This window comes from Lissotriton vulgaris, chromosome 6, assembly GCF_964263255.1.
Source record: "Lissotriton vulgaris chromosome 6, aLisVul1.2, whole genome shotgun sequence".
NCBI lineage: Eukaryota > Metazoa > Chordata > Amphibia > Caudata > Salamandridae > Lissotriton > Lissotriton vulgaris.
The window spans coordinates 19,876,378-19,902,679 of NC_141694.1; the positions used below are offsets into that span (position 1 = coordinate 19,876,378).

The 26,302-nt window shown below is 42.4% G+C and overlaps 1 protein-coding gene across 1 annotated transcript in view; it reads left to right on the forward strand.

Moving 5' to 3' along the window:
• LOC147706713 (solute carrier family 22 member 7-like) overlaps nt 1-26,302 on the forward strand; it is a 302,246-nt gene that overhangs the window by 167,156 nt on the left and 108,788 nt on the right. Inside the window, exons 6-7 of the mRNA XM_086925117.1 lie at nt 25,345-25,454; nt 25,563-25,777. Of these exons, the coding sequence (XP_086781243.1) occupies nt 25,345-25,454; nt 25,563-25,777 (325 nt within the window). The remainder of the gene's footprint in view (nt 1-25,344; nt 25,455-25,562; nt 25,778-26,302) is intronic.

Consider the following 26,302-nt stretch of genomic DNA (forward strand, 5'->3'; position numbering starts at 1 on the left):
CAAGAAGGGAACCTAGATGACTGCCGAGTCCAGATTTCATATTAACCAGGTGATGTCCGTCCATTGCTCATAGAACGTGCACTCTAATCTTTACCTTTTTCTTTGCAAAAGTTATGCCGCATAGTAATGTGATTTGTGTTTATTGTTAATAAATACCCTAATTCATATAGAATTATCGTGTACCTGGTGCTTATGTTCAATCTTGGTAAACCGCACTTCTAGTCAGGAACTGTTTGGGTGAACGGATGAGAAATCCCGATCAGGTAAATGGTGATTGAATAAGGAGGGAGTGGGTGGACCTTCGATGTCAAGAGCAGGGAGTACACTATACAATCTGGAACCCTATTCAAAGTTATTATTGTAGTTCTATTCCAAGTAGACCACTGAGATAATACCCCAAATAATGGTTCATAGGAATGTGGTCGTCGTTGATATGCGGCGTTAGTGACAGCACTGGGTGGGAGACCAGTGTTAATACCCACTGGATTGTGGCTTGAGTAAGTGAGAGCGTTAGGAGGTCGAACTAACGTGTAGTTTCGCAGGATTGCGAACAGTTTGGAAAAGGGAGCATTGGGTTCTGCAGGCCCATGTGTAGACACACCGGATTGTGTGTCAGATCTGCCCTAGGGTAGAACGGTCTGGGTCGGGGTGGCCGCGAGACCAACTGATGTGAATAAGATATTGTAGAAAATCTGTATATACATATATTGCCATTCCCCATCCTTAGGTGCGACCTATATATATATATATATATCTATATCATTGTGAATACGATCTGAGGAGGGAAGGTGAGTACGTTTTGGCTGGGTCACTGGGGCCCCTGGGGCTGATCCCATCTAAACAGAAAATCCAGCCATTACAGACGTATAGGCCATTTCTGAATTATTGTTTAATTTGTATAGATTAGTGAGATAGGTTTCCCATTTGTTTGGGGGCACAGGAATACTTTGTAATGTTTTTTTCGTGCCCGTTTCTTTGGCGATTATGGTCCAGTAGGCACGTTGGTTGTTCTGTTTTGCTGCTATCTGCAGATCCACCCAATTTTGATCTTGGGTTATTCTCTTATGTTTTTCTTTTTCTCTCCTCCGTTGGTTCTTTAGTTTGTTAATTTCTGCTAGCCTAGATGGTGAAGCTTCTAAGAACTGTGCTCTTATCAGTTTATTTAGCAGCTTTGTTCCAGTATCTAATTTTGAATTTTTGTTTTCAGTCTTTGTAAATCTTGGTTGCCTCAACTTTTTCTGCAATTTTTGCGTTAGTTCTTTTATGATCAGTTCAAAATTCATTATTGGGTTTACAGAGTGTGTTGTTTGAAGAAGCTGGTTAGTGGCTATTGTATTAGTTATCTTATTAATTGCCGCTGAGTTCCAATAAATCCGCCTTTGGTTTTGATTTACCATAACTGTACTGTGCTTGTACATAATTTGAGTAGGTGAACATGGATGTATTTTCCACTCTGTAGATAACTGTAGGTTAGCGTGATCGCTTCCATGAACAAAATGTATTTTTAGTTGAAGGGCGGATCCGAACAAGTCGAGACTGGATATCATATAGTCTAAAAGTGTGTTGCTGTGATCTTCATATGTTTTGTGAGTGTCCGAACATTGCCATCTTTTGGCACGAAGTCAGAACAACACTTGAATCTATTCTTGGAGTATCTATCCCATGCTCATGGTCTTTAATCATTTTCGGACTAAATGACAACATCAAGGGATTAAAGAGAGATTTTCTGTTTTATGCCATCTTATTGGCTAGAAGAGAAATCTGCAAAAATTGGGTTAACATTAACCCCTCAACACATGCAGAGTGGCTGTCTTCTTTATATGCAACATCAAAGCTGGATCTATGGAGATCATGTAGCCCTCGATCTCTTGGATTCTGGGACCTCTTGATCGATTGGAGAAGGGATAGTTAGCCAACCCGGGTTTTTTTTTTGTTTTTTCCCCGGGTCCGATGATTAGGCCTAAAATCTCTCTGTCCAAAAGGGAGGTACCGTACAGCTACTGGACAACTGGCTGAACTGGTCCGAAGGGAGTACGTCCATCCAAGCTCTGCTGGCGACATTGGGACTGACTCTCTGGGCACCTGGAGCTTAGTATTGGGCTTCTAGGTGCTACGGGGGGGTCGGTCCTTGTGTCTGTGCGGATAGGAGCACAGTTGGATCGACTTTATGGCTAATGAGGAAAAAAAAAAAGTGTGTTGCTGTTATTCCCCTGTCTCGAATTTGAAGCGGGAATGTCGCCATCCACATTCCCGTTTAATATTATTCCATTTAGCATTGGGAGCGATGCTAGTAGAATTTTTCCCCTTTGATCTGCCTTGTTCCCTTTGGGGAATAATGGTGTGGAAATTTCCAACGCCTCTTCTTTATACCAATTAGACCATTTTGATATTTCTTTGTTGGAAACTTTTGCATTTAGGTCCCCCATAATGAGGAACAGTGGATAATCATGCCTTTCGATTATCTGATCTATATCATCCAGGATCTCTGTCATCATTCCATCCATTTTTGCTCCAGGCGGGACTTATACATTAAAGATTAGTACGTTATTTTGGGAGTCTGAGAGGTTTATCCTGCACCTGACCTTAATACATTGGTAATTATAAGAATTCGTGGAAATTATTTCTTGGGCCGAGTCATGCTCTTCACTTAGTAAAATTGCAATCCCACCCTTTGCATGCCCCCACTTGGCCCGCAGGGCAGGGATGTCATATATGAAGTATCCCTCCAGATTGAAATTTTGTGTACTCCAGGTTTCTTGTAGGGCCACGATAGCGGGAGAGTTTTTTACTAATTCTGCCATTTTTTCTTTAGTTTTTCCCGCTATATTCCAAGAAGATATTACTAAGCTTGTGCTAAACAGAAGTGCTAGTCTCCTTCGTTTGTTTGTTACTATTCTGGGTCTCAGAGATCCAGTCCCATGACTGGTCCCTCTGTGTTGTTTCCTTACTGCGAGTGCTTTTGCTCCAAATTTCCCTTTCGCCATTCTTTACTGAAACAAATAGATTTGCTGCTGATTGATCTAAGGGATAGGTTTTTTTATTTATGGTATGGTACGTTTTTTGAGAGGCTTCGAGCGAATACATCATATTGTAGACTTCATTTTTTAATACTGGAATCAAGTCATAGCCACATTTGTGGAGGGTCTCGCTCTCCTTAAGGATAATTTCTGGTAAGGCTGGGGACCAGAATTCTACAATTGCAATTTTTGTTTTCGCTTTATCCGGAAACATTACTAGTTTGATCTCATTTTGCGCTAGAAATTTTAGCGACTGGATCTGTTGCAGTAGGTTAATGATTCGGCCGCGATTGAGTGGAGCTTCATCAATAGGGAAAAACTCTGTGATTTGTAAGTAGTTGGATCTTATCTTCTCTGCTTGGGGTTCTTTTCTCTGTAATTCTGGATGTCCTACGAGTGTTCCTCTAAAAGTTGCACTTTCCGAGTTGTGTATGAAATCAGTAGCCTTTGGATTTAATGTGGAGTATTGGTAAAGGTTTTTGCTGTTGGTTTTCACGTGTATCTTCTGGTGCTTCATACTCGGTGTTGGGGGCAGTGTTGGTCTTCCTTCATAATCTGGTGAATCGTTAAGTAAGGGAGTAGTAATCTGAAATTTGATTTTTGTGGCCTTCTTCTTTTTAAATCTTCTTAGCGCCTTTCTCTTTTTTATCTTTCCTTGTCGTTGTTCCTTCTTTGTTTTTTCCAAGTCTTGTACATCTTCACTAGTTAACCCAGTGTTTGTTTCGGGATCAGATATTACAGGATTGGTCATATTTATTTTGGATTTGCTTTTTGTAAATATTGGGTAGTACGTCACAGATTGTTGATGTGGTTCTAAGTTAGTTTGCTCTTTAAAGAGTTTTCTGAGGGAATATACGGTGATGTCTCCCTGCTTTGCCACACTTTCGTCAGATGATTTCTTCTCTGTTTGTGTTGAAATTTCTTTTTTCGATGGAGGCGGCATAGTGTCCTTTTTTATTTTGAAAGCATCACCAGTTATCTCTCGGCATTTGCCTGTTATTTTTGTTGTTTTTGGTGACCGAATTTGTTCTTTCTTCTTTTTTTCCTCAACCAGAAATTTTAGAATTCCAATTTGTACGTCGAGTGTTTGATCGGAATTTTCCAATATGTTACCTAAATGGTTGAGGACTGATTCCAGGATATTTTGTAAAACAAACATTGATTTAGAGACTGGAGTGTAATGATTAATCAGGCCGGTGGTTTTAAAGATAGAAAGATCTGGTGAATTTTCAAGATGGCCCTCTATATCTATTGATTTTTGTGGAGTACTGATATGTATGTTGTCGGTCCTCCTTTGATGTTTCATTTGAGATATTCCATCCTTGGTGCTGGTATCTGGGGAGATGATGTTGCAGTCGAAAGACTGTTGTAATTTGGAAAGATCCGGTGTTATTTATTTATTTATTTATTTATTTACGCAACTTTTATAGTGCGACAAATACCCGAAGGTATTGTATTGATCCGGTTGCCATTAAATCTGAGGTTAAGTGCACTTGTTCCATAAAGGTATTTTTTTCCCCTGCTTCTGGGATTATTTGGGTGCCATTTCCAACCTCCGTGACACCTACTGTTTCCGAGTTTGCCTGTTCTTTTACTATATGATCCTGGTCATCTGGGTTTGTTTTTGCGAAATACTTTCTGATTCCACGGGTTGCTATTGTCTTTCCATTTCTTACTGCCTTATTGGTGCTCTTCCTGATTGTGTCGTCCGTTCCCATTCTTTTCATGAAGATGGTTCTGGTTCTGAGCTTCTTGTAAGCCATTGCACAGTATTAAGTCAGTAGGAGGTGACGCGTTGTTGTCCAGAGGTCCGGGCAGGGTGGTAACTATATATATATATATATATGTTTTCCCCTTCTATTCCCTGCTTTTGACCCACGATAGAAGTGCCTGCTTCCAATAAGCACAGTCGGGTAGTTAGACTTCGGGGGCCAATGCCCGGCGCGCCGCTCATGCAATGCCAGCACCAGCACCCAGATCCAATTCCCCAAGTTCGTTCCTATAGGATTCTGCAGTTTTTAGGGGCCTGCTCTGGATTCCTCACCACTACCGCTTAAAGCAAGGGGACTGACTTAAAGGAATGCTTTGCGTCTTGTAACTCCTGGCTGTGTCGGCGTGAGGACCTGAGCTCCGTACTGGCTTCTGCCTGTGGGGACGTGAGGACCCCGTCTCTCAGCAGTCCCCGCGCTGTGATCGCCACCAGTCTCAGTGTAAACGGGCGCCGACTTACCAGTAGTAGTAGGTAAATATAGGATGCGAAGTATTAACTTGAATTGAGTGGTGAGTTTTATCCACGTTCCCAAAGAGGGTGGGTTTCGCTGCCGTGGAGGGGTTGCTGCTTCTGGTGAGTTATTACTATGTCTAAAGAGTGGCCAGGCGAAGAGGTAATACAACAGGCTGGCTCACCTTAGTTCCCTTGCTGTGCTCGACTGGAGCATCCCACTCGATGCAATGACACCGCAGCTCTTGCCTCCTTGCCCAAGACAATACTGTAGTGCTGGTCTATTCAATGTGGTCCTTCATATTGCAGGCTCCAAATACCGTAAAACCAGGGCACCCTGCTTGCACACCTCCTATGTCCGGATGTAGAAAAACTGGGCGGCGTAACCACTAACCCACTGACCCAGACAGGACCCGGGATCCGCAGTCACAGCCACAACAGCCACTGCAACCCCCACAGCCTCCACTCCAGTCCCACGCTTCTCTCCTTACTTGCTCCTTTCACTGTTCCTTTTTCCTCTGCTCCAGGGGGGGGGGGCACCAGAGGAACAGCGTTTCTCGGCCAGCTCACCGGCTCGTGGGCAGGGCAGGGAGCATCTGCGGGTTCTCCTACGGGCCCTTCTATGGCCCGTCTCAGTCTCTATCCTTTGCCCGCTTTACGCCCCCCTGCCGAGGGCTGCCGAGGGCTGCCGAAGACTACCGCTCCACTTCCGCCTCAGCTCCGCCGTAGCTCCGTGCTTCACTGCAGTGCAGGACAGGGCAGACCCGGACCAGCCGGACCCACCGGAGCACGAGCAAGGCACAGCACAGTCGGACGGCGAGGGGGGCCAGGCGGTAGCAGCGGCTTGCTAGCTGCAGAACGGCCGCGGCGGTTGATGTAAAATTGAAGCTGGAGGCTGAAGGCAGGCTGAGAGCAGCCCAGCTCTGTCACTGTAGCAGCAGCAGCCCTTACAGCAGACCACTCGAAACGGCGCTCTGGCGTTCTGGCGTCCCAAAGAACAGGTCGCTGCTGCACTCTAGTGGACAAACGTCTGTCTGCAAACCCTCTCCTTTTACAATCTGCTTCTGTCTCACGCCCGCTGTTTCAACCAATCCCAGAGCGGCTCTCTGTGACGTCAGCACAACTCCAGCAACTTTCTCCCCTCACAAGGTAATACGAAAGCGTATTTCTTTACTTTTCTTGAAATAAAATCCGTTAGTAACAACATAAAAACATTCCCTACTCTGTCTGTTCCACTAATACAAAGGATAGGTTTCAATTTCGCTCCTTTTCACTATGAGTAAAACCCATGTTTACTCTTCATTCAAGCTCAGGAGAACCTGTTACTTCTTTAGTGTTACCCCTACTGCGAAATAAGACCAAAGTTTTACCAGCGAACCCTTTGCTATCATTCGCACTTTACTTTTATACGAAATAGTCCCTAGTTTAATACTGCCAGCCCTACGTCGCTTCTTAGTATTATTCCAACAGACGAGTAACCTCACTGCAGTATGGCTTCTGTTACCATCCGCTAATCATTTTTGCGGGATTTCAACACAACATAAAACAAGACGCTAACTCTTTTGTTAAAACATAAATCAATTGTCAATAATCAATAATCAATATTTATCACCAAACTAGTCAATAATAACCATGACTCTGCTACCAGAATACTGAACCAGCAGCGTACCAACATCACATACTCCACTACCATATACTCACCTGGGCCCATAAACACACACAATTTAGTAAAGCACTGGAGTCAAAGTTTATATATATATATTTTCTATAATTTCCACAATAAATCAGGATTAGTTATTTGGTACCTCTATTCATCTCAAAACTAACCCTTTCACTCAGAAAGCTCTTTACTCTGGTCTATAGACCATTAGTTGAACTAGTTGATGGTGACAATGTAAATACCTCTAACTTTTCTATTTTTAAGTAAAATAATCACACACTCAGGAAGGTTTAAAATTGTTATCTAAATTTCAAACGCATGTGAACCATCTCAAATACACAATGCAATCACTATCATTCTTAGGAGAGAAATTTCAATTAAATCATCAAACAAATATAACACAGACATCTCAAAGAAATGTCTAAGGAAAGAAGAGGATAGAGAGAACATCTGCAAATAACATGAAAATATAGTTACCAAGAATGGTGTGAAGACCAACCCCCAGGCCAAAGGGCTGGTAAGGGTCCACCGGGATAGGGCAGGAGACAAAGACTTCAGGACAGGAATCACGACAGGATAGAAGACCTCTCTAGAAAACTGACAATTATGTCGCACCCCTCTCTGACACTCTCTTCCTCCTCGAGATTCTTCTGAGAACTTCTTATCTAACCTAATTAAATTAGGATACAAGGTTCTGCATTTGGCTCTTCTTCAGCATCTCACAGCATCAATCCCAACAGCATCTCAGTCTGAGTCTGCATTCATCAATTCTTCATCACGACCCTCAGCATCTCTGCATTAATAACTCACAGCATCTGAACTCTCCTCTTCTCTTCATCTAACTAACTAACTAAAACTATCTCAATTATACCTTTCATTCTTCATGTTCCACCCACTAAAGTTTCAATATCGTAAAAATACGAGATCTAATTGATCAGGCAAGGGGAAAGATCATCACACCATGCTTACATGTCACTTAAAATCAGTTCAACTATTGTTCACAAACCCATCCCCTTAATTTTTATTCATAATTTTAGTTCAAACACGCATTCACATTTTATTTGCAACATTTTCGTAACAGTCTGAGTGCATGTCCACATCGTAGAACTTTTCACCATCCGTTCCCAGGGTATAACACTTGCGACCTTGGCTCCCGTTCATCATCTAAGTCATCATTCCGGGTTAACTTTCAGTGGACATGTGCAGTATTCTCTTTATTCAGCTTACTTCAGTTATACATGAGAGGCCCAAATGCACACTAGTGATAAAGTCAGAAAGTCAAATATTAATTTCACAGACAAAATGGTTTCACTGTAAACCACCCATTTCCACTCTATTCCCATTTACTTATTAAGAAGAAGAAGAAATTCTTTATTACATGATTAGTAACAATCTTTGCAATTGAGCTAGGAATACATCATTAAGCACCCTTGCAAAGCACATAAAAACAACTAATTTCATTACAATGACATTAGTTAGAAAGCCATTTAAAAATTGCAATATGATTATTTTTTTGGGGTGTTAATACCATTAGCTACAAGAGAAAGTTATTAAACATATTTAAATTGCCCTAAATTAACAAAGTTAAAAGCCAGGAGTTTCCATATGGCAGACATCAATTTGTACTTTTTCTGCTTACAATATCCTAAAGGTTCACTAACAAATCTGACGAGAAGACAGATTAACAGATGAAAGTTATGAATCCGGCATATCATTTTCACATGTTTGCATTTTTAATTAGTTCATGTACTGGCAGGAGGGTTTAGCACAATGTTTGCTGATTTCTCAGGCTAATTGAATATCTCCCCCTGCAAAACATGCCAATAATGCTTGTCGGCGAGTTCACAGGCGACTTTGGTTCCAGAGATTTGTTAGTAGTAGCCTTCGTTCATTCTCTAGACCTTTACAGCTACACAGTAAATGCAAAACATCCCCTTTTAGGTTGCTGCAAAGTCTACAGTTTGTAGTAGATTCCAAACGTGTCCATAGGGGGAGATGTTCTTTTACCGGCATAACTCCCATCCTCAACTGCAAGAAGGATTCTTTTTTGTTTATGAACTGCATGAAGCATTTGTTAGTCCCATTCGCTTCCCAGAGTTCTTTTAGCGCAAGAGTGTTTATTTGCTGCCTGGAGATAGACCATTGCTGGGCAGTCCTTGTTCCTTTCCAGCTCTTTCCATAGGTGTGAGATCAAGGTGCCTATTTCAGCTCCCTTTATTTTATGCCAGCATTTGGGTAGGCCCCCTTGCGTGCTATTTGTTGTTTATGGAGGCCGGACTCGAGTCTAAGTTGCGCAGGCGAAGTGTACTGTGGGAGGTTGAAAAGTATTCCCATTGCTTTGGACACCACTTTATCTAAGGTGGTCTCGTCTCTCCCTCTCATGCATTCACTGCCGTAAGTTATAGATGAAAATTACAAAAAACAATTTGATGGACAGAATGTAGATCAATGTCTTACATTCACCCCAGTACAAGGATCTGGGCCTAAATCCATCGTTTTTTGCACTCCACACCACCCTGGGTTAGATAATGGCTTTATGCAAATCAGCTCTGACCCTGTGCCCCATGGGAACAGTCCAGTCCGAACTACACAGCCATATCTTTCCCAGACCGGAATCAAGCATCCGAGGACCGGACCGGTTTCGAGGTAACACCTCTCATCAGCCCGGCTAGCTTGACTCCAGTGGTGTGGAGGCTCTGGGACCCACGTCTGAGCTACCCCAGTACACTCAGGGAGAAAATTACAAAAAACAATTTGATGGACAGAATGTAGATCAATGTCTTACATTCACCCCAGTACAAGGATCTGGGCCTAAATCCATCGTTTTTTGCACTCCACACCACCCTGGGTTAGATAATGGCTTTATGCAAATCAGCTCTGACCCTGTGCCCCATGGGAACAGTCCAGTCCGAACTACACAGCCATATCTTTCCCAGACCGGAATCAAGCATCCGAGGACCGGACCAGTTTCGAGGTAACACCTCTCATCAGCCCGGCTAGCTTGACTCCAGTGGTGTGGAGGCTCTGGGACCCACGTCTGAGCTACCCCAGTACACTCAGGGAGAAAATTACAAAAAACAATTTGATGGACAGAATGTAGATCAATGTCTTACATTCACCCCAGTACAAGGATCTGGGCCTAAATCCATCGTTTTTTGCACTCCACACCACCCTGGGTTAGATAATGGCTTTATGCAAATCAGCTCTGACCTTGTGCCCCATGGGCACAGTCCAGTCCGAACTACACAGCCATATCTTTCCCAGACCGGAATCAAGCATCCGAGGACCGGACCGGTTTCGAGGTAACACCTCTCATCAGCCCGGCTAGCTTGACTCCAGTGGTGTGGAGGCTCTGGGACCCACGTCTGAGCTACCCCAGTACACTCAGGGAGAAAATTACAAAAAACAATTTGATGGACAGAATGTAGATCAATGTCTTACATTCACCCCAGTACAAGGATCTGGGCCTAAATCCATCGTTTTTTGCACTCCACACCACCCTGGGTTAGATAATGGCTTTATGCAAATCAGCTCTGACCTTGTGCCCCATGGGCACAGTCCAGTCCGAACTACACAGCCATATCTTTCCCAGACCGGAATCAAGCATCCGAGGACCGGACCGGTTTCGAGGTAACACCTCTCATCAGCCCGGCTAGCTTGACTCCAGTGGTGTGGAGGCTCTGGGACCCACGTCTGAGCTACCCCAGTACACTCAGGGAGAAAATTACAAAAAACAATTTGATGGACAGAATGTAGATCAATGTCTTACATTCACCCCAGTACAAGGATCTGTGCCTAAATCCATCGTTTTTTGCACTCCACACCACCCTGGGTTAGATAATGGCTTTATGCAAATCAGCTCTGACCCTGTGCCCCATGGGAACAGTCCAGTCCGAACTACACAGCCATATCTTTCCCAGACCGGAATCAAGCATCCGAGGACCGCACCGGTTTCGAGGTAACACCTCTCATCAGCCCGGCTAGCTTGACTCCAGTGGTGTGGAGGCTCTGGGACCCACGTCTGAGCTACCCCAGTACACTCAGGGAGGAAATTACATAAAACAATTTGATGGACAGAATGTAGATCAATGTCTTACATTAACCCCAGTACAAGGATCTGGGCCTAAATCCATCGTGTTTTGCACTCCACACCACCCTGGGTTAGATAATGGCTTTATGCAAATCAGCTCTGACCCTGTGCCCCATGGGAACAGTCCAGTCCGAACTACACAGCCATATCTTTCCCAGACCGGAATCAAGCATCCGAGGACCGGACCGGTTTCGAGGTAACACCTCTCATCAGCCCGGCTAGCTTGACTCCAGTGGTGTGGAGGCTCTGGGACCCACGTCTGAGCTACCCCAGTACACTCAGGGAGAAAATTACAAAAAACAATTTGATGGACAGAATGTAGATCAATGTCTTACATTCACCCCAGTACAAGGATCTGGGCCTAAATCCATCGTTTTTTGCACTCCACACCACCCTGGGTTAGATAATGGCTTTATGCAAATCAGCTCTGACCCTGTGCCCCATGGGAACAGTCCAGTCCGAACTACACAGCCATATCTTTCCCAGACCGGAATCAAGCATCCAAGGACCGGACCGGTTTCGAGGTAACACCTCTCATCAGCCCGGCTAGCTTGACTCCAGTGGTGTGGAGGCTCTGGGACCCACGTCTGAGCTACCCCAGTACACTCAGGGAGAAAATTACAAAAAACAATTTGATGGACAGAATGTAGATCAATGTCTTATATTCACCCCAGTACAAGGATCTGGGCCTAAATCCATCGTTTTTTGCACTCCACACCACCCTGGGTTAGATAACGGCTTTATGCAAATCAGCTCTGACCCTGTGCCCCATGGGAACAGTCCAGTCCGAACTACACAGCCATATCTTTCCCAGACCGGAATCAAGCATCCGAGGACCGGACCGGTTTCGAGGTAACACCTCTCATCAGCCCGGCTAGCTTGACTCCAGTGGTGTGGAGGCTCTGGGACCCACGTCTGAGCTACCCCAGTACACTCAGGGAGAAAATTACAAAAAACAATTTGATGGACAGAATGTAGATCAATGTCTTACATTCACCCCAGTACAAGGATCTGGGCCTAAATCCATCGTTTTTTGCACTCCACACCACCCTGGGTTAGATAATGGCTTTATGCAAATCAGCTCTGACCCTGTGCCCCATGGGAACAGTCCAGTCCGAACTACACAGCCATATCTTTCCCAGACCGGAATCAAGCATCCGAGGACCGGACCGGTTTCGAGGTAACACCTCTCATCAGCCCGGCTAGCTTGACTCCAGTGGTGTGGAGGCTCTGGGACCCACGTCTGAGCTACCCCAGTACACTCAGGGAGAAAATTACAAAAAAAAATTTGATGGACAGAATGTAGATCAATGTCTTACATTCACCCCAGTACAAGGATCTGGGCCTAAATCCATCGTTTTTTGCACTCCACACCACCCTGGGTTAGATAATGGCTTTATGCAAAAAAAACGATGGATTTGGGCCCAGATCTTTTGACTGGGGGAATGTGTGACATTGATCCACATTCGGTCCATCACTTGTTGTTTTTGCAATTGCCGCCCTAAGTGCGCTGGGGATGCCCAGACGTGGGTCCCAGGCACTCCAGACCACTTGGAGTCAAGCTAGCCGGGCTGATGAGAGGTGTTACCTCGAAACCGGCCCGGTCCTCGGATGCTTGATTCCGTTCTGGGAAGGACATGGCTTTTGTAGTTCGGACTGGACTGTTCCCATGGGGCAACAGGGTCAGAGCTGATTTGCATATCGCCATTGTCTAACCCAGGGTGGTGTGGAGTGCAAAAAAACTATGGATTTTGGCCCAGATCTTTTGACTGGGGGAATGTGTGACATTGATCCACATTCGGTCCATCACTTGTTGTTTTTGCAATTGCTGCCCTAAGTGCGCTGGGGATGCCCAGACGTGGGTCCCAGGCACTCCACATCACTTGGAGTCAAGCTAGCCGGGCTGATGAGAGGTGTTACCTCGAAACCGGCCCGGTCCTCGGATGCTTGATTCCGTTCTGGGAAGGACATGGCTTTTGTAGTTCGGACTGGACTGTTCCCATGGGGCAACAGGGTCAGAGCTGATTTGCATATCGCCATTGTCTAACCCAGGGTGGTGTGGAGTGCAAAAAAACGATGGATTTGGGCCCAGATCTTTTGACTGGGGGAATGTGTGACATTGATCCACATTCGGTCCATCACTTGTTGTTTTTGTAAGTTATAGATGGTGATAATCTTGTTTGTAATACTTCTAGCAAAGGGATTAGGTTTGGGCCAGTTATTTTATGCTTAATGCCCTTTAACGCGACGGTCAGGGATATCCCTCTATTTCAGATTGCCGTTTTTTGTTGCTCAAACATTCCTTTCATATCAAAGATTATACCCAAGTATTTGTATTCTTTGACGATCTCCATCTTCTGGTCACGTAGAGACCACTGTAGTTGTTTTTTTTTTGAATTTTTGATTAATTATGATCACCTTTGATTTTTTTAGGTTTATGCTTAGCCCTCTCGGAAAAGTTACTAGTTGTGTTTATAAGATGTTGAAGGCCTACAGGGGCTCGGCTGATTAGTAATATGTTGTCCGCGTACAGAAGATTAGACAGTGTAAGGCCCCCTAGGTTTGGAGCGTGATGGTTGCAATTATCAAGTTCGGCTGAGAGGTCTGACATGAAGAGATTGAACAGGGTCGGGGCAAGGACGCAACCCTGCTTCAGCCCCTTTGTAGTTGGTATTTCCCTTGATAGACAGTTGCCTGTCCCCAGCTTTATTTGAATCCAGGTCTCTGTGTGGAGTAAAATTAATAGATTCAAGAGTTTAGGGTCTACATCCCAACCTGATAGTTTAGCCCAGAGTTTTCCGCTATACTGTCAAATGCGGACGAATAATCAATAAAACAGACTAATAGTGTCTTTTTTTGTTTTATAGTGTTGTCTATTAAAAGAGAGAGAGCAAGAATGTTTGTTGTTGTCCCTGTGCTTTTTTGACAGCCAGTCTGGTTAATGGGGATTAAGCTTTTCATTGATGCCCATTCCGTTAGTTCTTCTAATAAAAGGCCTGCAAAATATTTGGCGTCTATGTCTATGAGAGCGATGAGCCTATAGTTCTTTGCTTCGCTCCTGTTGCCTTTTTTGTAAATCGGGGCGACAATTGATCCCTTCCCAGGTCGGGATTCGTACTGCCACCCAGATATTCATGAAGAGGGGGTGCAGTTGCTCAGCCCAGTAATTTGGTTCCTGCTTATAAAGAATGGGGGGGAATTCCATTTGGCCCAGAAGCCCCCTCTTTCCTGCCTTTCGCGATCCTTGTCTTAATCTGTTTTATTGTGCCTGGGAAGTTAGTCTCCTCGACTAAAGGCTTTAGGGCCTCCGGACATAGCTGCCGGACCACAGAGTCTTGTTTTTTTCCGTCAGCATCTTTATTGAAGTGGTGCACTAAGCGTTTTACGCAGGCCTCCTCAGTTTTGCGGGAGTTTATTCCAGGGGCCTTAGGATTCACTATTTTGTTTACTGTATACCAGAATCTCATGCCATTGTTAGTTTTTGCGTTGTAAAGCAATTAACCTATGTTTTTTCTGTGGTTTCCTATTTTATTCGCCACAGAATATTATTCTTGCTGCTTTTTAGCTTCCTAAGCTCTGTCTGTAAGCTGCTGTCGGGCCCCTTTTTCCGCAGTCTGCAGAGTGTTCTGTTGATGCCACTTTAAATTTGCCTTAATTTGCTGGTTTGGGTTGTCGGGGGTGGATTTTTTGATTGTTTGTGGGCCTGGTAAATAATTCCTTTTCGTTCTTTGATCCATGAATTTCTTTTGATGATTTTGATTAGGAATTAGCTGGTCCAAAGTTTTTTTAAATATTTCCCAGGCGCTTATATTATTGTCATTCTGTGATTTAAATTCTTTCCAGCAGATTTTGGCCTCTTTCACAAGATTTTCTGGGTCGTTCGCTTTACATTTGATTCTTTTGCAATTTGAAGTGACCATTAAGTTTTGAGCTTTACTTATTAATATTTTCCCTGTATTAATGTTAGTAAAATAGCTCGTTTTCGTTTCAGCTAATCAGATGCCAGGCATGCGAGTCTTCAAAACTCAATTTTAGTGTCTTCTGCTCATACGCAACAATTCCCTCCAAGCAATAGCTCGTCATACTGCGCGGATACAGTTGATGCAAGTGCAGTACGGATTTCCTGTTTAAAACACTTTTAGTCCTTTGTTCATGTTATCCAAGTTAGAAAACACATAAGCAAGCTTCACTAACCCACGTATTCATGTGGTGTGCATTATTTTTACCCAAACATTTCTAGTAACTTGTTAGTGAGTTAAAGGAGCGGATTGCTTCCAAGCAAGTCTCTTTCTACAAGTCCATCACTCTCATAAAAGGGTGACTGCGATGCAGATATGTGCAGTCAATGCACTTCAGGCACAGCAAAGGGAAGCCTACCTCTGCCTCTCAGCCTCCAAACGTAGTACACAGCACACCACTATGCTCATCTCACCCCCCCTCAATGAAAAGATAATTCCGGTCAGTAAAATTTTACTTCCAGAAAATGGCATTCCAACAGACTAGGTTAGAGTAATGTTTAATCTTTATGCAACCAATTATGTGCTAACCTGAGAAGTAAAAAATATGCTCATGCAGGAGAAGTTATATGTCCTGCTTATCCTTTCTAATTCCCCCTGGAGATCGTTTGACCAAAACAAAGCAAAAAAAAAAAACTAAAGATGGGCTATGTTTGAGCTGCATTTAAAAAATATAGTCCCAAAAAACTGTTTAACCATGAATTTAAATGTATGTTTAATAAGAGGATTGTGGTCACATCCCTAAAGTCCTATTACATCTTATTGTCCGTCTTCAAAGTAATTCACAAACAAAATGGTTCTGTTGGGTAGAGAAAACAATTCCTTTGGAGGAAACTGAAAACAGCTCCTAAATGTATAACAAGCAAAACACTCTCTGATATGCAAAGTTTTTATATGTATTAAAAACATGAAAACAGAAACAGTATATAGGAATTACTTCATTCCACTATATTACTGGTAAACACTTTCAATTCGTGAATGGTGACAGAAGTGATTAGGGTGACAAGTGCAATATATAGTGACACTTATATACACAACGAATTATTTACAATAAAAACACAAGGGAAAAGGACCGGGGGAGGGTGGGAAACGAGGTATTTTCCATCGTTTTTTAAGGCCAGTCTTTTATAAGTAAATATTCCAAGGAAAACCAATTGGTTAATGTCCAGGTTCCTGGAGTTTAGCTTGGCCAAGGTAAGTGCGTCGACGTTTCGACCCTGGTTGCGCCCCAGTTGGTGGTCGCGACGGGTCTTTATCAAGACAAAGGGGAAGGGAAAGGTCAGGAGGAGAGTTATTCCAGGCGGTCGCCAGTTGGTCGACCCTTGAACTGATGTCAGGCGCGGTATTAATCCGCGATATTATTCAGCCTTCTGCACAACCAAGCCGTTCGTAGGAGAAATCCGAGATTTCTCCTACGAACGGCTTGGTTGTGCAGAAATCCGAGATTTCTCCTACGAACGGCTTGGTTGTGCAGAAGGCTGAATAATATCGCGGATTAATACCGCGCCTGACATCAGTTCAAGGGTCGACCAACTGGCGACCGCCTGGAATAACTCTCCTCCTGACCTTTCCCTTCCCCTTTGTCTTGATAAAGACCCGTCGCGACCACCAACTGGGGCGCAACCAGGGTCGAAACGTCGACGCACTTACCTTGGCCAAGCTAAACTCCAGGAACCTGGACATTAACCAATTGGTTTTCCTTGGAATATTTACTTATAAAAGACTGGCCTTAAAAAACGATGGAAAATACCTCGTTTCCCACCCTCCCCCGGTCCTTTTCCCTTGTGTTTTTATTGTAAATAATTCGTTGTGTATATAAGTGTCACTATATATTGCACTTGTCACCCTAATCACTTCTGTCACCATTCACGAATTGAAAGTGTTTACCAGTAATATAGTGGAATGAAGTAATTCCTATATACTGTTTCTGTTTTCATGTTTTTAATACATATAAAAACTTTGCATATCAGAGAGTGTTTTGCTTGTTATACATTTAGGAGCTGTTTTCAGTTTCCTCCAAAGGAATTGTTTTCTCTACCCAACAGAACCATTTTGTTTGTGAATCGCATATACCCAGGTTCTGAGGGACACAGGGTCACCCCTTTTTGCTAAAATTCGTCTTCAAAGTAAAGCAAATGTTTTGCCTTGCTTGAAAGACTAATTATTCAATTTAGTACCTTTTTTTAAAGGTTAATATTCTCTATACATTTATAAAATGTCTTAATTGTAAGACCTGTCAGCCTCAGAGAGGTCTTCCCTCAAAAGCTTTATCTACTTACTTCAAATTTTTGGTAAAAGTAGGAATGTCCACTGTTCCACTGCTATACTGTTCATGCTCACTCCCCAAAACATAGTTTGATTGGCATACTCCTGATTGGCATATTTAATTTACTTGAAAGTCCCTTTTGCATTGGTACACCATATACCCAGGGCCTATAAATTAGCTGCTACCAGTGGACCTGCAACACTTCTTGTGCCACCCACTTAAACATCACCTTAAAACATGTCCCAGGCCTTCCACTGCAGCCTGAATGCAGTTTAAATTGCCTTGCCAACTTGGCAATAAACCCATTTGCCAGGCCTTAAACTCCCCTTTTAGTACATGTAACTAACGCTCAATGTAGGCCCTAGGCAGCCCATAGGGGAGGGTGCTGTGTAAATAAAAGCTTGGACACATACTTTTATGTTTTGCATGTCCTAGTTGTGAAAATCTCCTGAATTAATTTTTTACTACTGTGAGGCATACCCCTTCCATAGGATAACATTGGGTATTCTCTATTACATTTACAATGCTATAATGTTTAGTTGAGAGTAGGACATTATATCATGTTTGGTATCTATGAAATTATAATGATACATTCTCTTTAATGGTAAAATCGTATTTTTCATTACAGTTTTGAAAACACCACTTTTAGAAAGTTTGCATTTTTCATGCCCATAACCTTTTGTGCCTGTAGCTTGTCATGGGTCACATAACTGCGTGTAGCTAGCAGTTAGGCCATGTGAATTGCTCACAAACATTCACACAATAGAGAGATTAGGTGTGCCAGAATGGGAAATGAATTGGCATGGTGGTGGCAGTGATGAGCATGGCGCCACTTACACCTTAATAGCTTGTACTTTGCCACAAAGCTCTTAGTCACCCAGTATTCTCACTGCAGACACCTTGGAGTCAGAACAATGGCGTCAGGAAATTCCATGCACTTCAAAGAACCTATCCAAAAGTGTCTCCCACCTTCCAGAAGAAGGACACCAGCGTATGCAATTAAGATATTCAAACTAACTCCTTAGTTCACTACTGGACCTGCAGAAGGACTCTCAGAGTACTGCCTGCTGCTGTGATCTACTGTGCACTCCGACAGACTACTGTTGTATCTGAATGGACTGCTTTGCTGCCTGGAGCATGTCTTGAACACTGGGAGGCCAGCCCTGCCGTTAAGCCTTGCATCTACACCTGCACCAAGGATTGCTAGATGTGACTCCAAGGGCTAGTTTCCTGGCTGCCTGTTCTGAGTCACAGGGGCATAAAAATCTCCCACCATCTTGAACCTGAACCCAGCCTGAGTGAGTCCTGAACCCCCAGGAAATTTCCCACAAGTCCTGGAACCCAGGCTGTGGTGCTAAAGGTGTCCAGATGACCAATTCCCAAGCATTTGGTCAAAAACTGCTCTGAGAACCAGGAGGAGATGGGGACTAACCTGCTGGCCTATTTTCCCAGAGTGCGTTGCTGGTCGGATTGAATTTACGTTTTTCTCACTAAATTCTTCTTCAATACAGAAATTTTTTTCAGCTGTCCTTCGCCAACGGGGTATCCGGCTTGGTGGAATTGTTTTCAGCTCCAGACCTCTGTTTCGTCCTGCTGTAATGTAAATGTAAATGTTCGACTCCCATTTCAGAGACTAAGTCTCATTACTGTAGCTTTGACTCTAGGCTATCCGATGATGACGCTACCTCCTCAGACACCTCCTGCAGTACCGTTGATCTTTATTTTATCAAACACTTTTTCTCAGAATGTAAGAGCAGGCCGGGCCCAATCCATTTTGTGTATCCAAACTGCTCTCCATCTCGGTCAGCCGCATTTTTTACTTTGGCCTGGTCTTGTGCCATTAAATTGGTTCTTTGATATGCAGTTGGTGCTTTTATCTTTTAGCCGCAGGGTTTTTCTAACAACTTTAAAAAGTCATGACTCCGGTTCTGCTGATTGGTGTTTATTAAAATTTGTTTCCATTTTTCTAAATTGGTTTAAAATTATTTTTTAATTGTGTTTTCACTTTACTACAGTTTGTGTGCTGCATAAATACATTACGCATTGCCTCTAAGTTGAGCCTGATTGCTTTTTGTGGCAAGCTACCCAGGGTTAAACACTGGTTGATTTACTGATTTCTGGTGGCTCACCCTACAAGGGATTGTGGCCAATTTCTCACAGTAATTAGAGTAACCTAAAACTAACATAATAAAATGGTACAGCACATTACCACCTCAAACAAAATATATATTAAATTATACAATCACATATACATTCATGTACATATATTCCTCTTCGAACGTGAGAGGTGGGCCTTAACCTGAACCTCAGGTTGCAGGATGTAGCTTTTGCTGCTGGTCAATTCTTGTGAAAAATTGTAACTTGCTATGCCATGCTCTCTCTTGACAATTGATTCAGATCGGGGGTAGGATTTGTGCACCCTGGTTTGGAAGAGACATATTTTTACTTGATAGGCATATTTCAAATATGTTAGAAGGTTGATCGAATGGCAGGCCAGGGGTTGTGCTAGTTGTCCTGCACAATGTACATTAGAATGTGGGTTGGCAAAATGAGATCCAATCAATTAGCAATTGCCCCCTTTTGTAAATGGTAATAACAGGTATGTGATACTGGGGTTGGTTTGTATGATGCACTTTATTTTGCTCTAGTTGGTTAAGCGAGCTGCTTGCCTTGGGTAATATATTTCCCTTTCCAATTGCTCTTTATAGGTATGGTAATGGACTGTACCTTCTACAGACTTTTTTTCTTTCTAAATAGGTGGGTGTCAATTATGTAAGAAAGTAAACAGAATGGGGCCCGGGGTTCACTGTAGTTTGTCTTTGTACTTTGTACGTTAATGCTCCACCCGACAAAACAAGTTGTATGCCTTGGAAACTCAGTATCCCTCTGAAAGTTATTAATACACGTGATAATGAGTTGTAACCTAACTAAGTTTTGTTCACCTTAGATAGGCTGTTTTTGATCATGTAAGGAACTAGGTAAAGCAAGACTTTAGTATTTGAGAAAGCATGGCCCTGCACAATTCACTTTGAAATGTTTTACGTGCCAAATGAACTGTCTGCCTTGGGTAATCAATTATATATCAAATGTTCTTAATAGGTATATGATAATGTTATGACCTTTGTTTTGGGTTTTTTCCACTGAGTTTTATATAGCGCAAACTTGACCCGGTATTGGATATCAGAGCGCTTTGCAAAGCACCAGTTGCGTTACAGGAGGACACATTCATTTTTGTTAGCCACGGGGAGATTAAGTGATTTGCCCAGAATCACAGGATGTTCAGAGTAATTGCTGAGACTCAAACCCAGTTCCGCAGATTTGAGGTCGACCGCTCTAGCCGTTAGGCTAACTCCTCTCCCCTTGATTGTGTTTTAATGTAAAAAATCCTAAATTGTATACTGTTTTTTTTTATTCAGCCTGATGATAAGTGTTGGTGGATTAATTAAAATTAAGTGTAATATCTGGATGTTATGATGCTTGTAATTGTGTATGTTAAATTATATCTATGTAATATTTCTTTGAGAATATATTTCTTAGAAATAAAGGATGTTGATTGACTGAAATCAATGTGAAAATATAAGCTATGGATTATGATTTTTAAAATTAATTTAATTTGTTTTACCCACCCTCACTAATGCTTTTATTCAATATTTAGTAACTGTTCTCAAAAGTTATGTGTTTAATTTATATAAATAAATTTAAGTTTTAAATAGGGTTCCTATTAAATTTGAAGATGATAAGAGATTAAAAAAACAGTTCATCTACCTCATCTCGTTCATGGAATGTTGCATGGAGATCCATCAAGCGGGGGCAGAGAAAAAGTGTGTGGGGGGTGTCACAACATGCTTTCCCATGCAATACAGAAAACATGGCTGAACACAATTGCACCAAATTTAGCAGAAAGCTTGATTTATACTCATGAAGCTTGCTTTTAAAGATTTGGTGTACATCTGTTTAGCCATTAACAGACAAAATGGAGTGATGGTTGGTCTTTCACGCAGTAGAACAAATTCAAGAAATAGGATGGTCTGATTGGCCAAGTGAGTTTTTTCCCATCAGCCCCTTAAGTCGAGCAGGTCTGAAATATCTGGTTGGCTGCCACAACTCAAACGGAGATGTTGTGGCCACCATTACAGGACAGCAGGACTCTGTCCCCAGTCCTGAAGGGATAATTAAATGAAGTTATAAGGGGCAGGGTAGTGGTATTCCGACCCCCTTCCAGTTATGGGGGAATGCTAGAGTAACTCCGTAGACCCTAATGAGAATCATTGTGGACCCCTTATGGTCCTGCCGGCCTGCCACAGGAGCTGGGTCATGTGAAAGTACCCTAAAGACCACTGAAAAATGTAAACAAAAAATACCCACCTGTGGCCCCAAACCTTTTTCAAGACAAACAATCGATTGAACTGCAATACTTGACACTGACAAACAGCCCTACTTTAACTACTCTCATGTCCCCAAAGATGTTGAAACCCTTACTAAACTCATCCTGTATCCTCTGTCGTACCCTTTAAAGACAATTAAGCCCTGTTAGTAGCCAACCGCACCCGCATAGGCAATGCTCTGTCCACACAGTCTTCACCCTGTAGAAACCTCCGCATAGAGACCCCACTTTTCAAGACACTCCAGCCCTCTTAGGTGGCTAAATGCCTGCTGTGCGTGACTTTTACCCTGTGCTGAACAATTTGTGGACATCCATTTGCCTGTGAGCAACTAACTGCATATGGTTGGGCACTCCCCCACCCTGTACAATCTTTAAGCTGTGTACAAATTCTCATAGAGAGTCCACTTACCCTGAATTTTACTATACATGGTTTTTTACCCAGTTCCAAAGACTTCCAGACACTCAACTCCTTATGGACATCTTACCAGATATGGATGGGCAAGCCCTTGCTGCACACAGCCTTTGCCCTGTGGATCACTAATGGATAGTTCACTACCTCTAGAAGCCCAAGTCTGCTTGGTGGACCAACCTCCTGCAAAGCACAGCTTTTGCCCTGGTTAGAACCTTTTACGGGCAGCCAATCAACCATGGTCAACAAACCCTGCACTGGTGTGCAAGCGTTGCTGCATGCAGTCTTTGTCCTATTCACAACCCTTCACAGAGAGCCTACTCCCTCTAGAGACTCAAGCCACCTTGAATGGCCAAACCGCTACTATGCACAGCTTTTACCCTGTTCCAAACTTTAAGTCGACACTGAAAACTTGTTGGCAATTTAACAACTTTTTATTTTATGTGCATGTGAAAAGTGCACTATCACACATAACCGAATCCTGGCCTGAGGGTGGGCAAGCCCGTACCATGCATGATATTTGACCTGTGAACAACTTCTTATGGATATTCCCCTTGGCAAGACATCCAAGGCTCCTTTGCTGATCAAACCCCTTCTAAGCAAAGCTTTCACACTGTGCCGAACCATCAGGGACAGCCAACCCATGTGAGGAACTAACAGTACATGGGTAGGCAAGCCACAGCTGTGCATGGTCTTTGCTGTTTATCTAAGATGTTATGGATAGGCCAGTTTCTCCAGACATCGAGGCTCCCTTATGTGGTCGAACCACCACTATTCCTGATCCTTTGTCCCATGTTCACCTAAATTCATGTATGGCCTCTTTTCTCTGCTGAAATATTTGTGAAGAAGCTACACCTTTGTTAGCAACCAACCACACACAGGTGGGCAACCTCCTGCTGCATATATTGTTCAATCTGTATACAACCCCTGACAGACAGGCCACTCATTTCAAACAGTGAAGCACACTTAGGTTGCCAAACACATATAGTGCATGGCCTAGTCCCTGTTCAAAGCCTTTATGGATGGCCAGCCCTGCCCTCCCCATTGAAAATCAATAGAAAACATGTGGAAATTGCTTCCTGAAGACTGTCTTTGCCCTGTTCACAACTCTTCAAGGACATCACACTCCCTCCAGACACCTAAGCCCCCTTAGGTCATCTCTTGGTTTGCAGGACAGTAGATATTCAAAGAAGGAACTATGAGGGGCTATGAACACATGCCTCTCAGGTGTGCTTGAGGAGGAATAGAATTTTGATGTAAATATATATTTCACAATAACAGTAGATAGTAGTTGATATCAGAATGCAAAGGTGGGTCTTTGTAAAAGGCCATGCATCCCCCTGTGCAATGCAAATGTCACACAAAATAACACAAAACAGCAAATAGTATTACTTTCTGTTTTGGACACTGTAATGTACAAAGCATTGCATTAGTTATTAATTCCAACAATGACATTTTACATTAGGTTTGTATTACAAAAGTAACACAAACCTTACACAAAGAATTCATAAATCTGGACCTAATTATCCACAATACCATGTATACTGACCACTAAAGGCCTGCTTACTTGTTATACGTGTGCCTTTGATCCACTCCACATATGCTGTAGTTGACCTTTAACAATCAGTACAACCTCCTACAGTGCTAATAACACTATATTATAATATCCTGTCCTTATATGAATACATAATACTTTTATAAAACACTGAAATGGGTTTGTAAATGTATTTAACTGCCACCCCCCTGTTATATTCTTTACTTTTATATTGGGCTTTTTAAATTATTTAGATTTTTTTATTGTTGTTGATTCAACTTAAAAAACATACAAGGGCATTTGAGCTTAGAGTAAAAACAGATCAAAAATATTTCTTGTACTATAAGTAATGGTTAGACACCAACTTGTCTCGAATAGAGGCCCTTTGGTTCCCAACTACAACAATTTTAGAGCACATCATACATTAAATTGCCATGTTGGCGTATGGAGGATTTACATTCCTACGGCTTTTCAGGACCTGGGATGGCACCGTGTCTCCCGATTGAACAGTAGGCCCAACGGTTGTAGTAGAAGACTCCACCTTTGCTCTGCATGAGCTAGCTGTCTGCTATGCCAACCTTGGAGGATTTTCTTCATGCTAAATGCTCCAAATACCCCTGCTAAACTTGGTCTGATACAGGTTGTTTTTTTTATCATCTTGTCAGACATATTCTGTTTCCTATCGGAATGGAAAAAATGGATGAAAAGCTGGGATTGTCCTGAAAATGTAGCAAGACATATATTAGACCAATCAGATATCTTTTCTTTTTGTCAAACATGCCACAGCACCTGTTTCAGTGGTACTTCTGTACCCTAAAATACAGAAACCTCACAAAAACGTGTTTAATTGTGCCAAGGAGAAAACCTCTGGGCTCAAAGTAAATTTAAACTCACTATTACATACCAAACACAAACCTGTAAGTTTTGGATATCCTGTCTGTCTTGTTACAAGTGCAGTACATCCTATGGCACTAGGGCAGATATATGTTTGTAATAGAGTAACCAATCCACTAAAATTTGAATCAGGCCCCAAGTCTCACTGATTGGATCAGAGATGTCAGATGGTTGCATTCAATGTAGCACATTATGTGGTATATATTGCTTTTACTGTCAAGGGTAAATGGCTCCAAGTGCACACCGGCTTCCCCAGAGCAAGGGACATCTCCCCAGTCCTTAAGGGAGGTATCAACTATCATGGTCTTACCTCAGACAAACAACACTCAGCACTGGTGGGAGGGCTTCCTCCTGCCAGTCTAAGTTTGAAATCCTGGCCCAGTGACATTCTGCTTTGGATGCAGAGACCATTAGTTTATGCAATCAAAATGTTGACATTTTCAAAATAAAATATGGTCTTCCCCTCTGGAGGAAGGGTACCTTGTCCCTTTATTCAGGTTTTTGTTGTTGCTAAGTAAAGGTAACTCACCGGTCATAAAGTCAGAACAGGTCAGGTTCAGGATGTGTTAGTAAATGGCCAAGCTCCTTGAAAACTGATGCAAAGTTGCCAAAAACATGTAATGTTAAATATTATTGGGGGATACATATGTAAGTAGAAACAGCTGTGATATGTAGGACCTGACTCAATTCTCTATGATGAGTAAAACATGTTTGTAACATGCTGTAGTCAGCCTCTTCTTCAACGTGTAATCAGTGAAGACAACGCTGCAGAGCTGCAGATTCAACCCTGTAGACAAAAGTAAATTCAATAAAAAAACTAAAGTATTTACTTATTGTGTATCTTTATTCTCAGGTACTCAGTAAGATCGCAGAAGAAGAGAACACTAAAACAAATTACTCATTCGTGAACTTGTTTAGAACTCCAGAAATGAGAAAAATCTCTCTATACACAGGGCTGGTCTGGTAAGGGACTAATGTGTATATGATAAATAATTGTGACTTTACATTTTTATTATTCTTGGATAGTGGAGTCAGATATCTACCATTGTATTCTTGCCTCCTCTCATATAGGTTTGGTGTGGCACTCTCCTATTATGGAATCAGCCTCAACATCACAGGTTTTGGGATGGACATGTACATGACCAACTTTATTTATGGAGCCATCGAAATACCATCCAGGCTGACCCTGTACTTTTTAATGAAGAAGAGAAGTCGACGTCAAATACAAGCCTGGAGCATCCTTGTTTCCGGCTTCTTCATAGGCATCAATACCGTCATTCCAGTCTGTGAGTTTCTTCTTGAAGCATGCTTTCTCAATAAGTTTTTAATACAAAAAAATTGTATAGTGTCCACTATATAACAAATAAGAAAACAACAACTTAATACAATGTATGACTTACAGCATTACGCCACACTAGTATGAAGAAAATATATAAGAATCTGAAAGGAAGGAGAAAACAATCTCATAGATAAGTATAATCCTAGTCATTTGGCCCTAAATCACCTACATTTTCCAATAAAATGCTTGAATGTAAGAACAAATTCTCCATTGAGGTTAAGATGAACATTTTGACATCCCAGCACTGGTCAACTATCTTTCATTTGCATCTCTAATTGTGTAGAATTATCATCTGATATATGATGGAAGTCTTCACAATCCATAATCTCTTATTCCAGTTCATTGGTATTAGAGACACGGTTAATTATACATGCCAACTTGAAGATCACAGTCATAAAACAAATAGCTTATAGTAAAGAGATCCTCCTGGAAAGACTCCCATAAAGAAATACAACAGAAAATGTTGGAAATT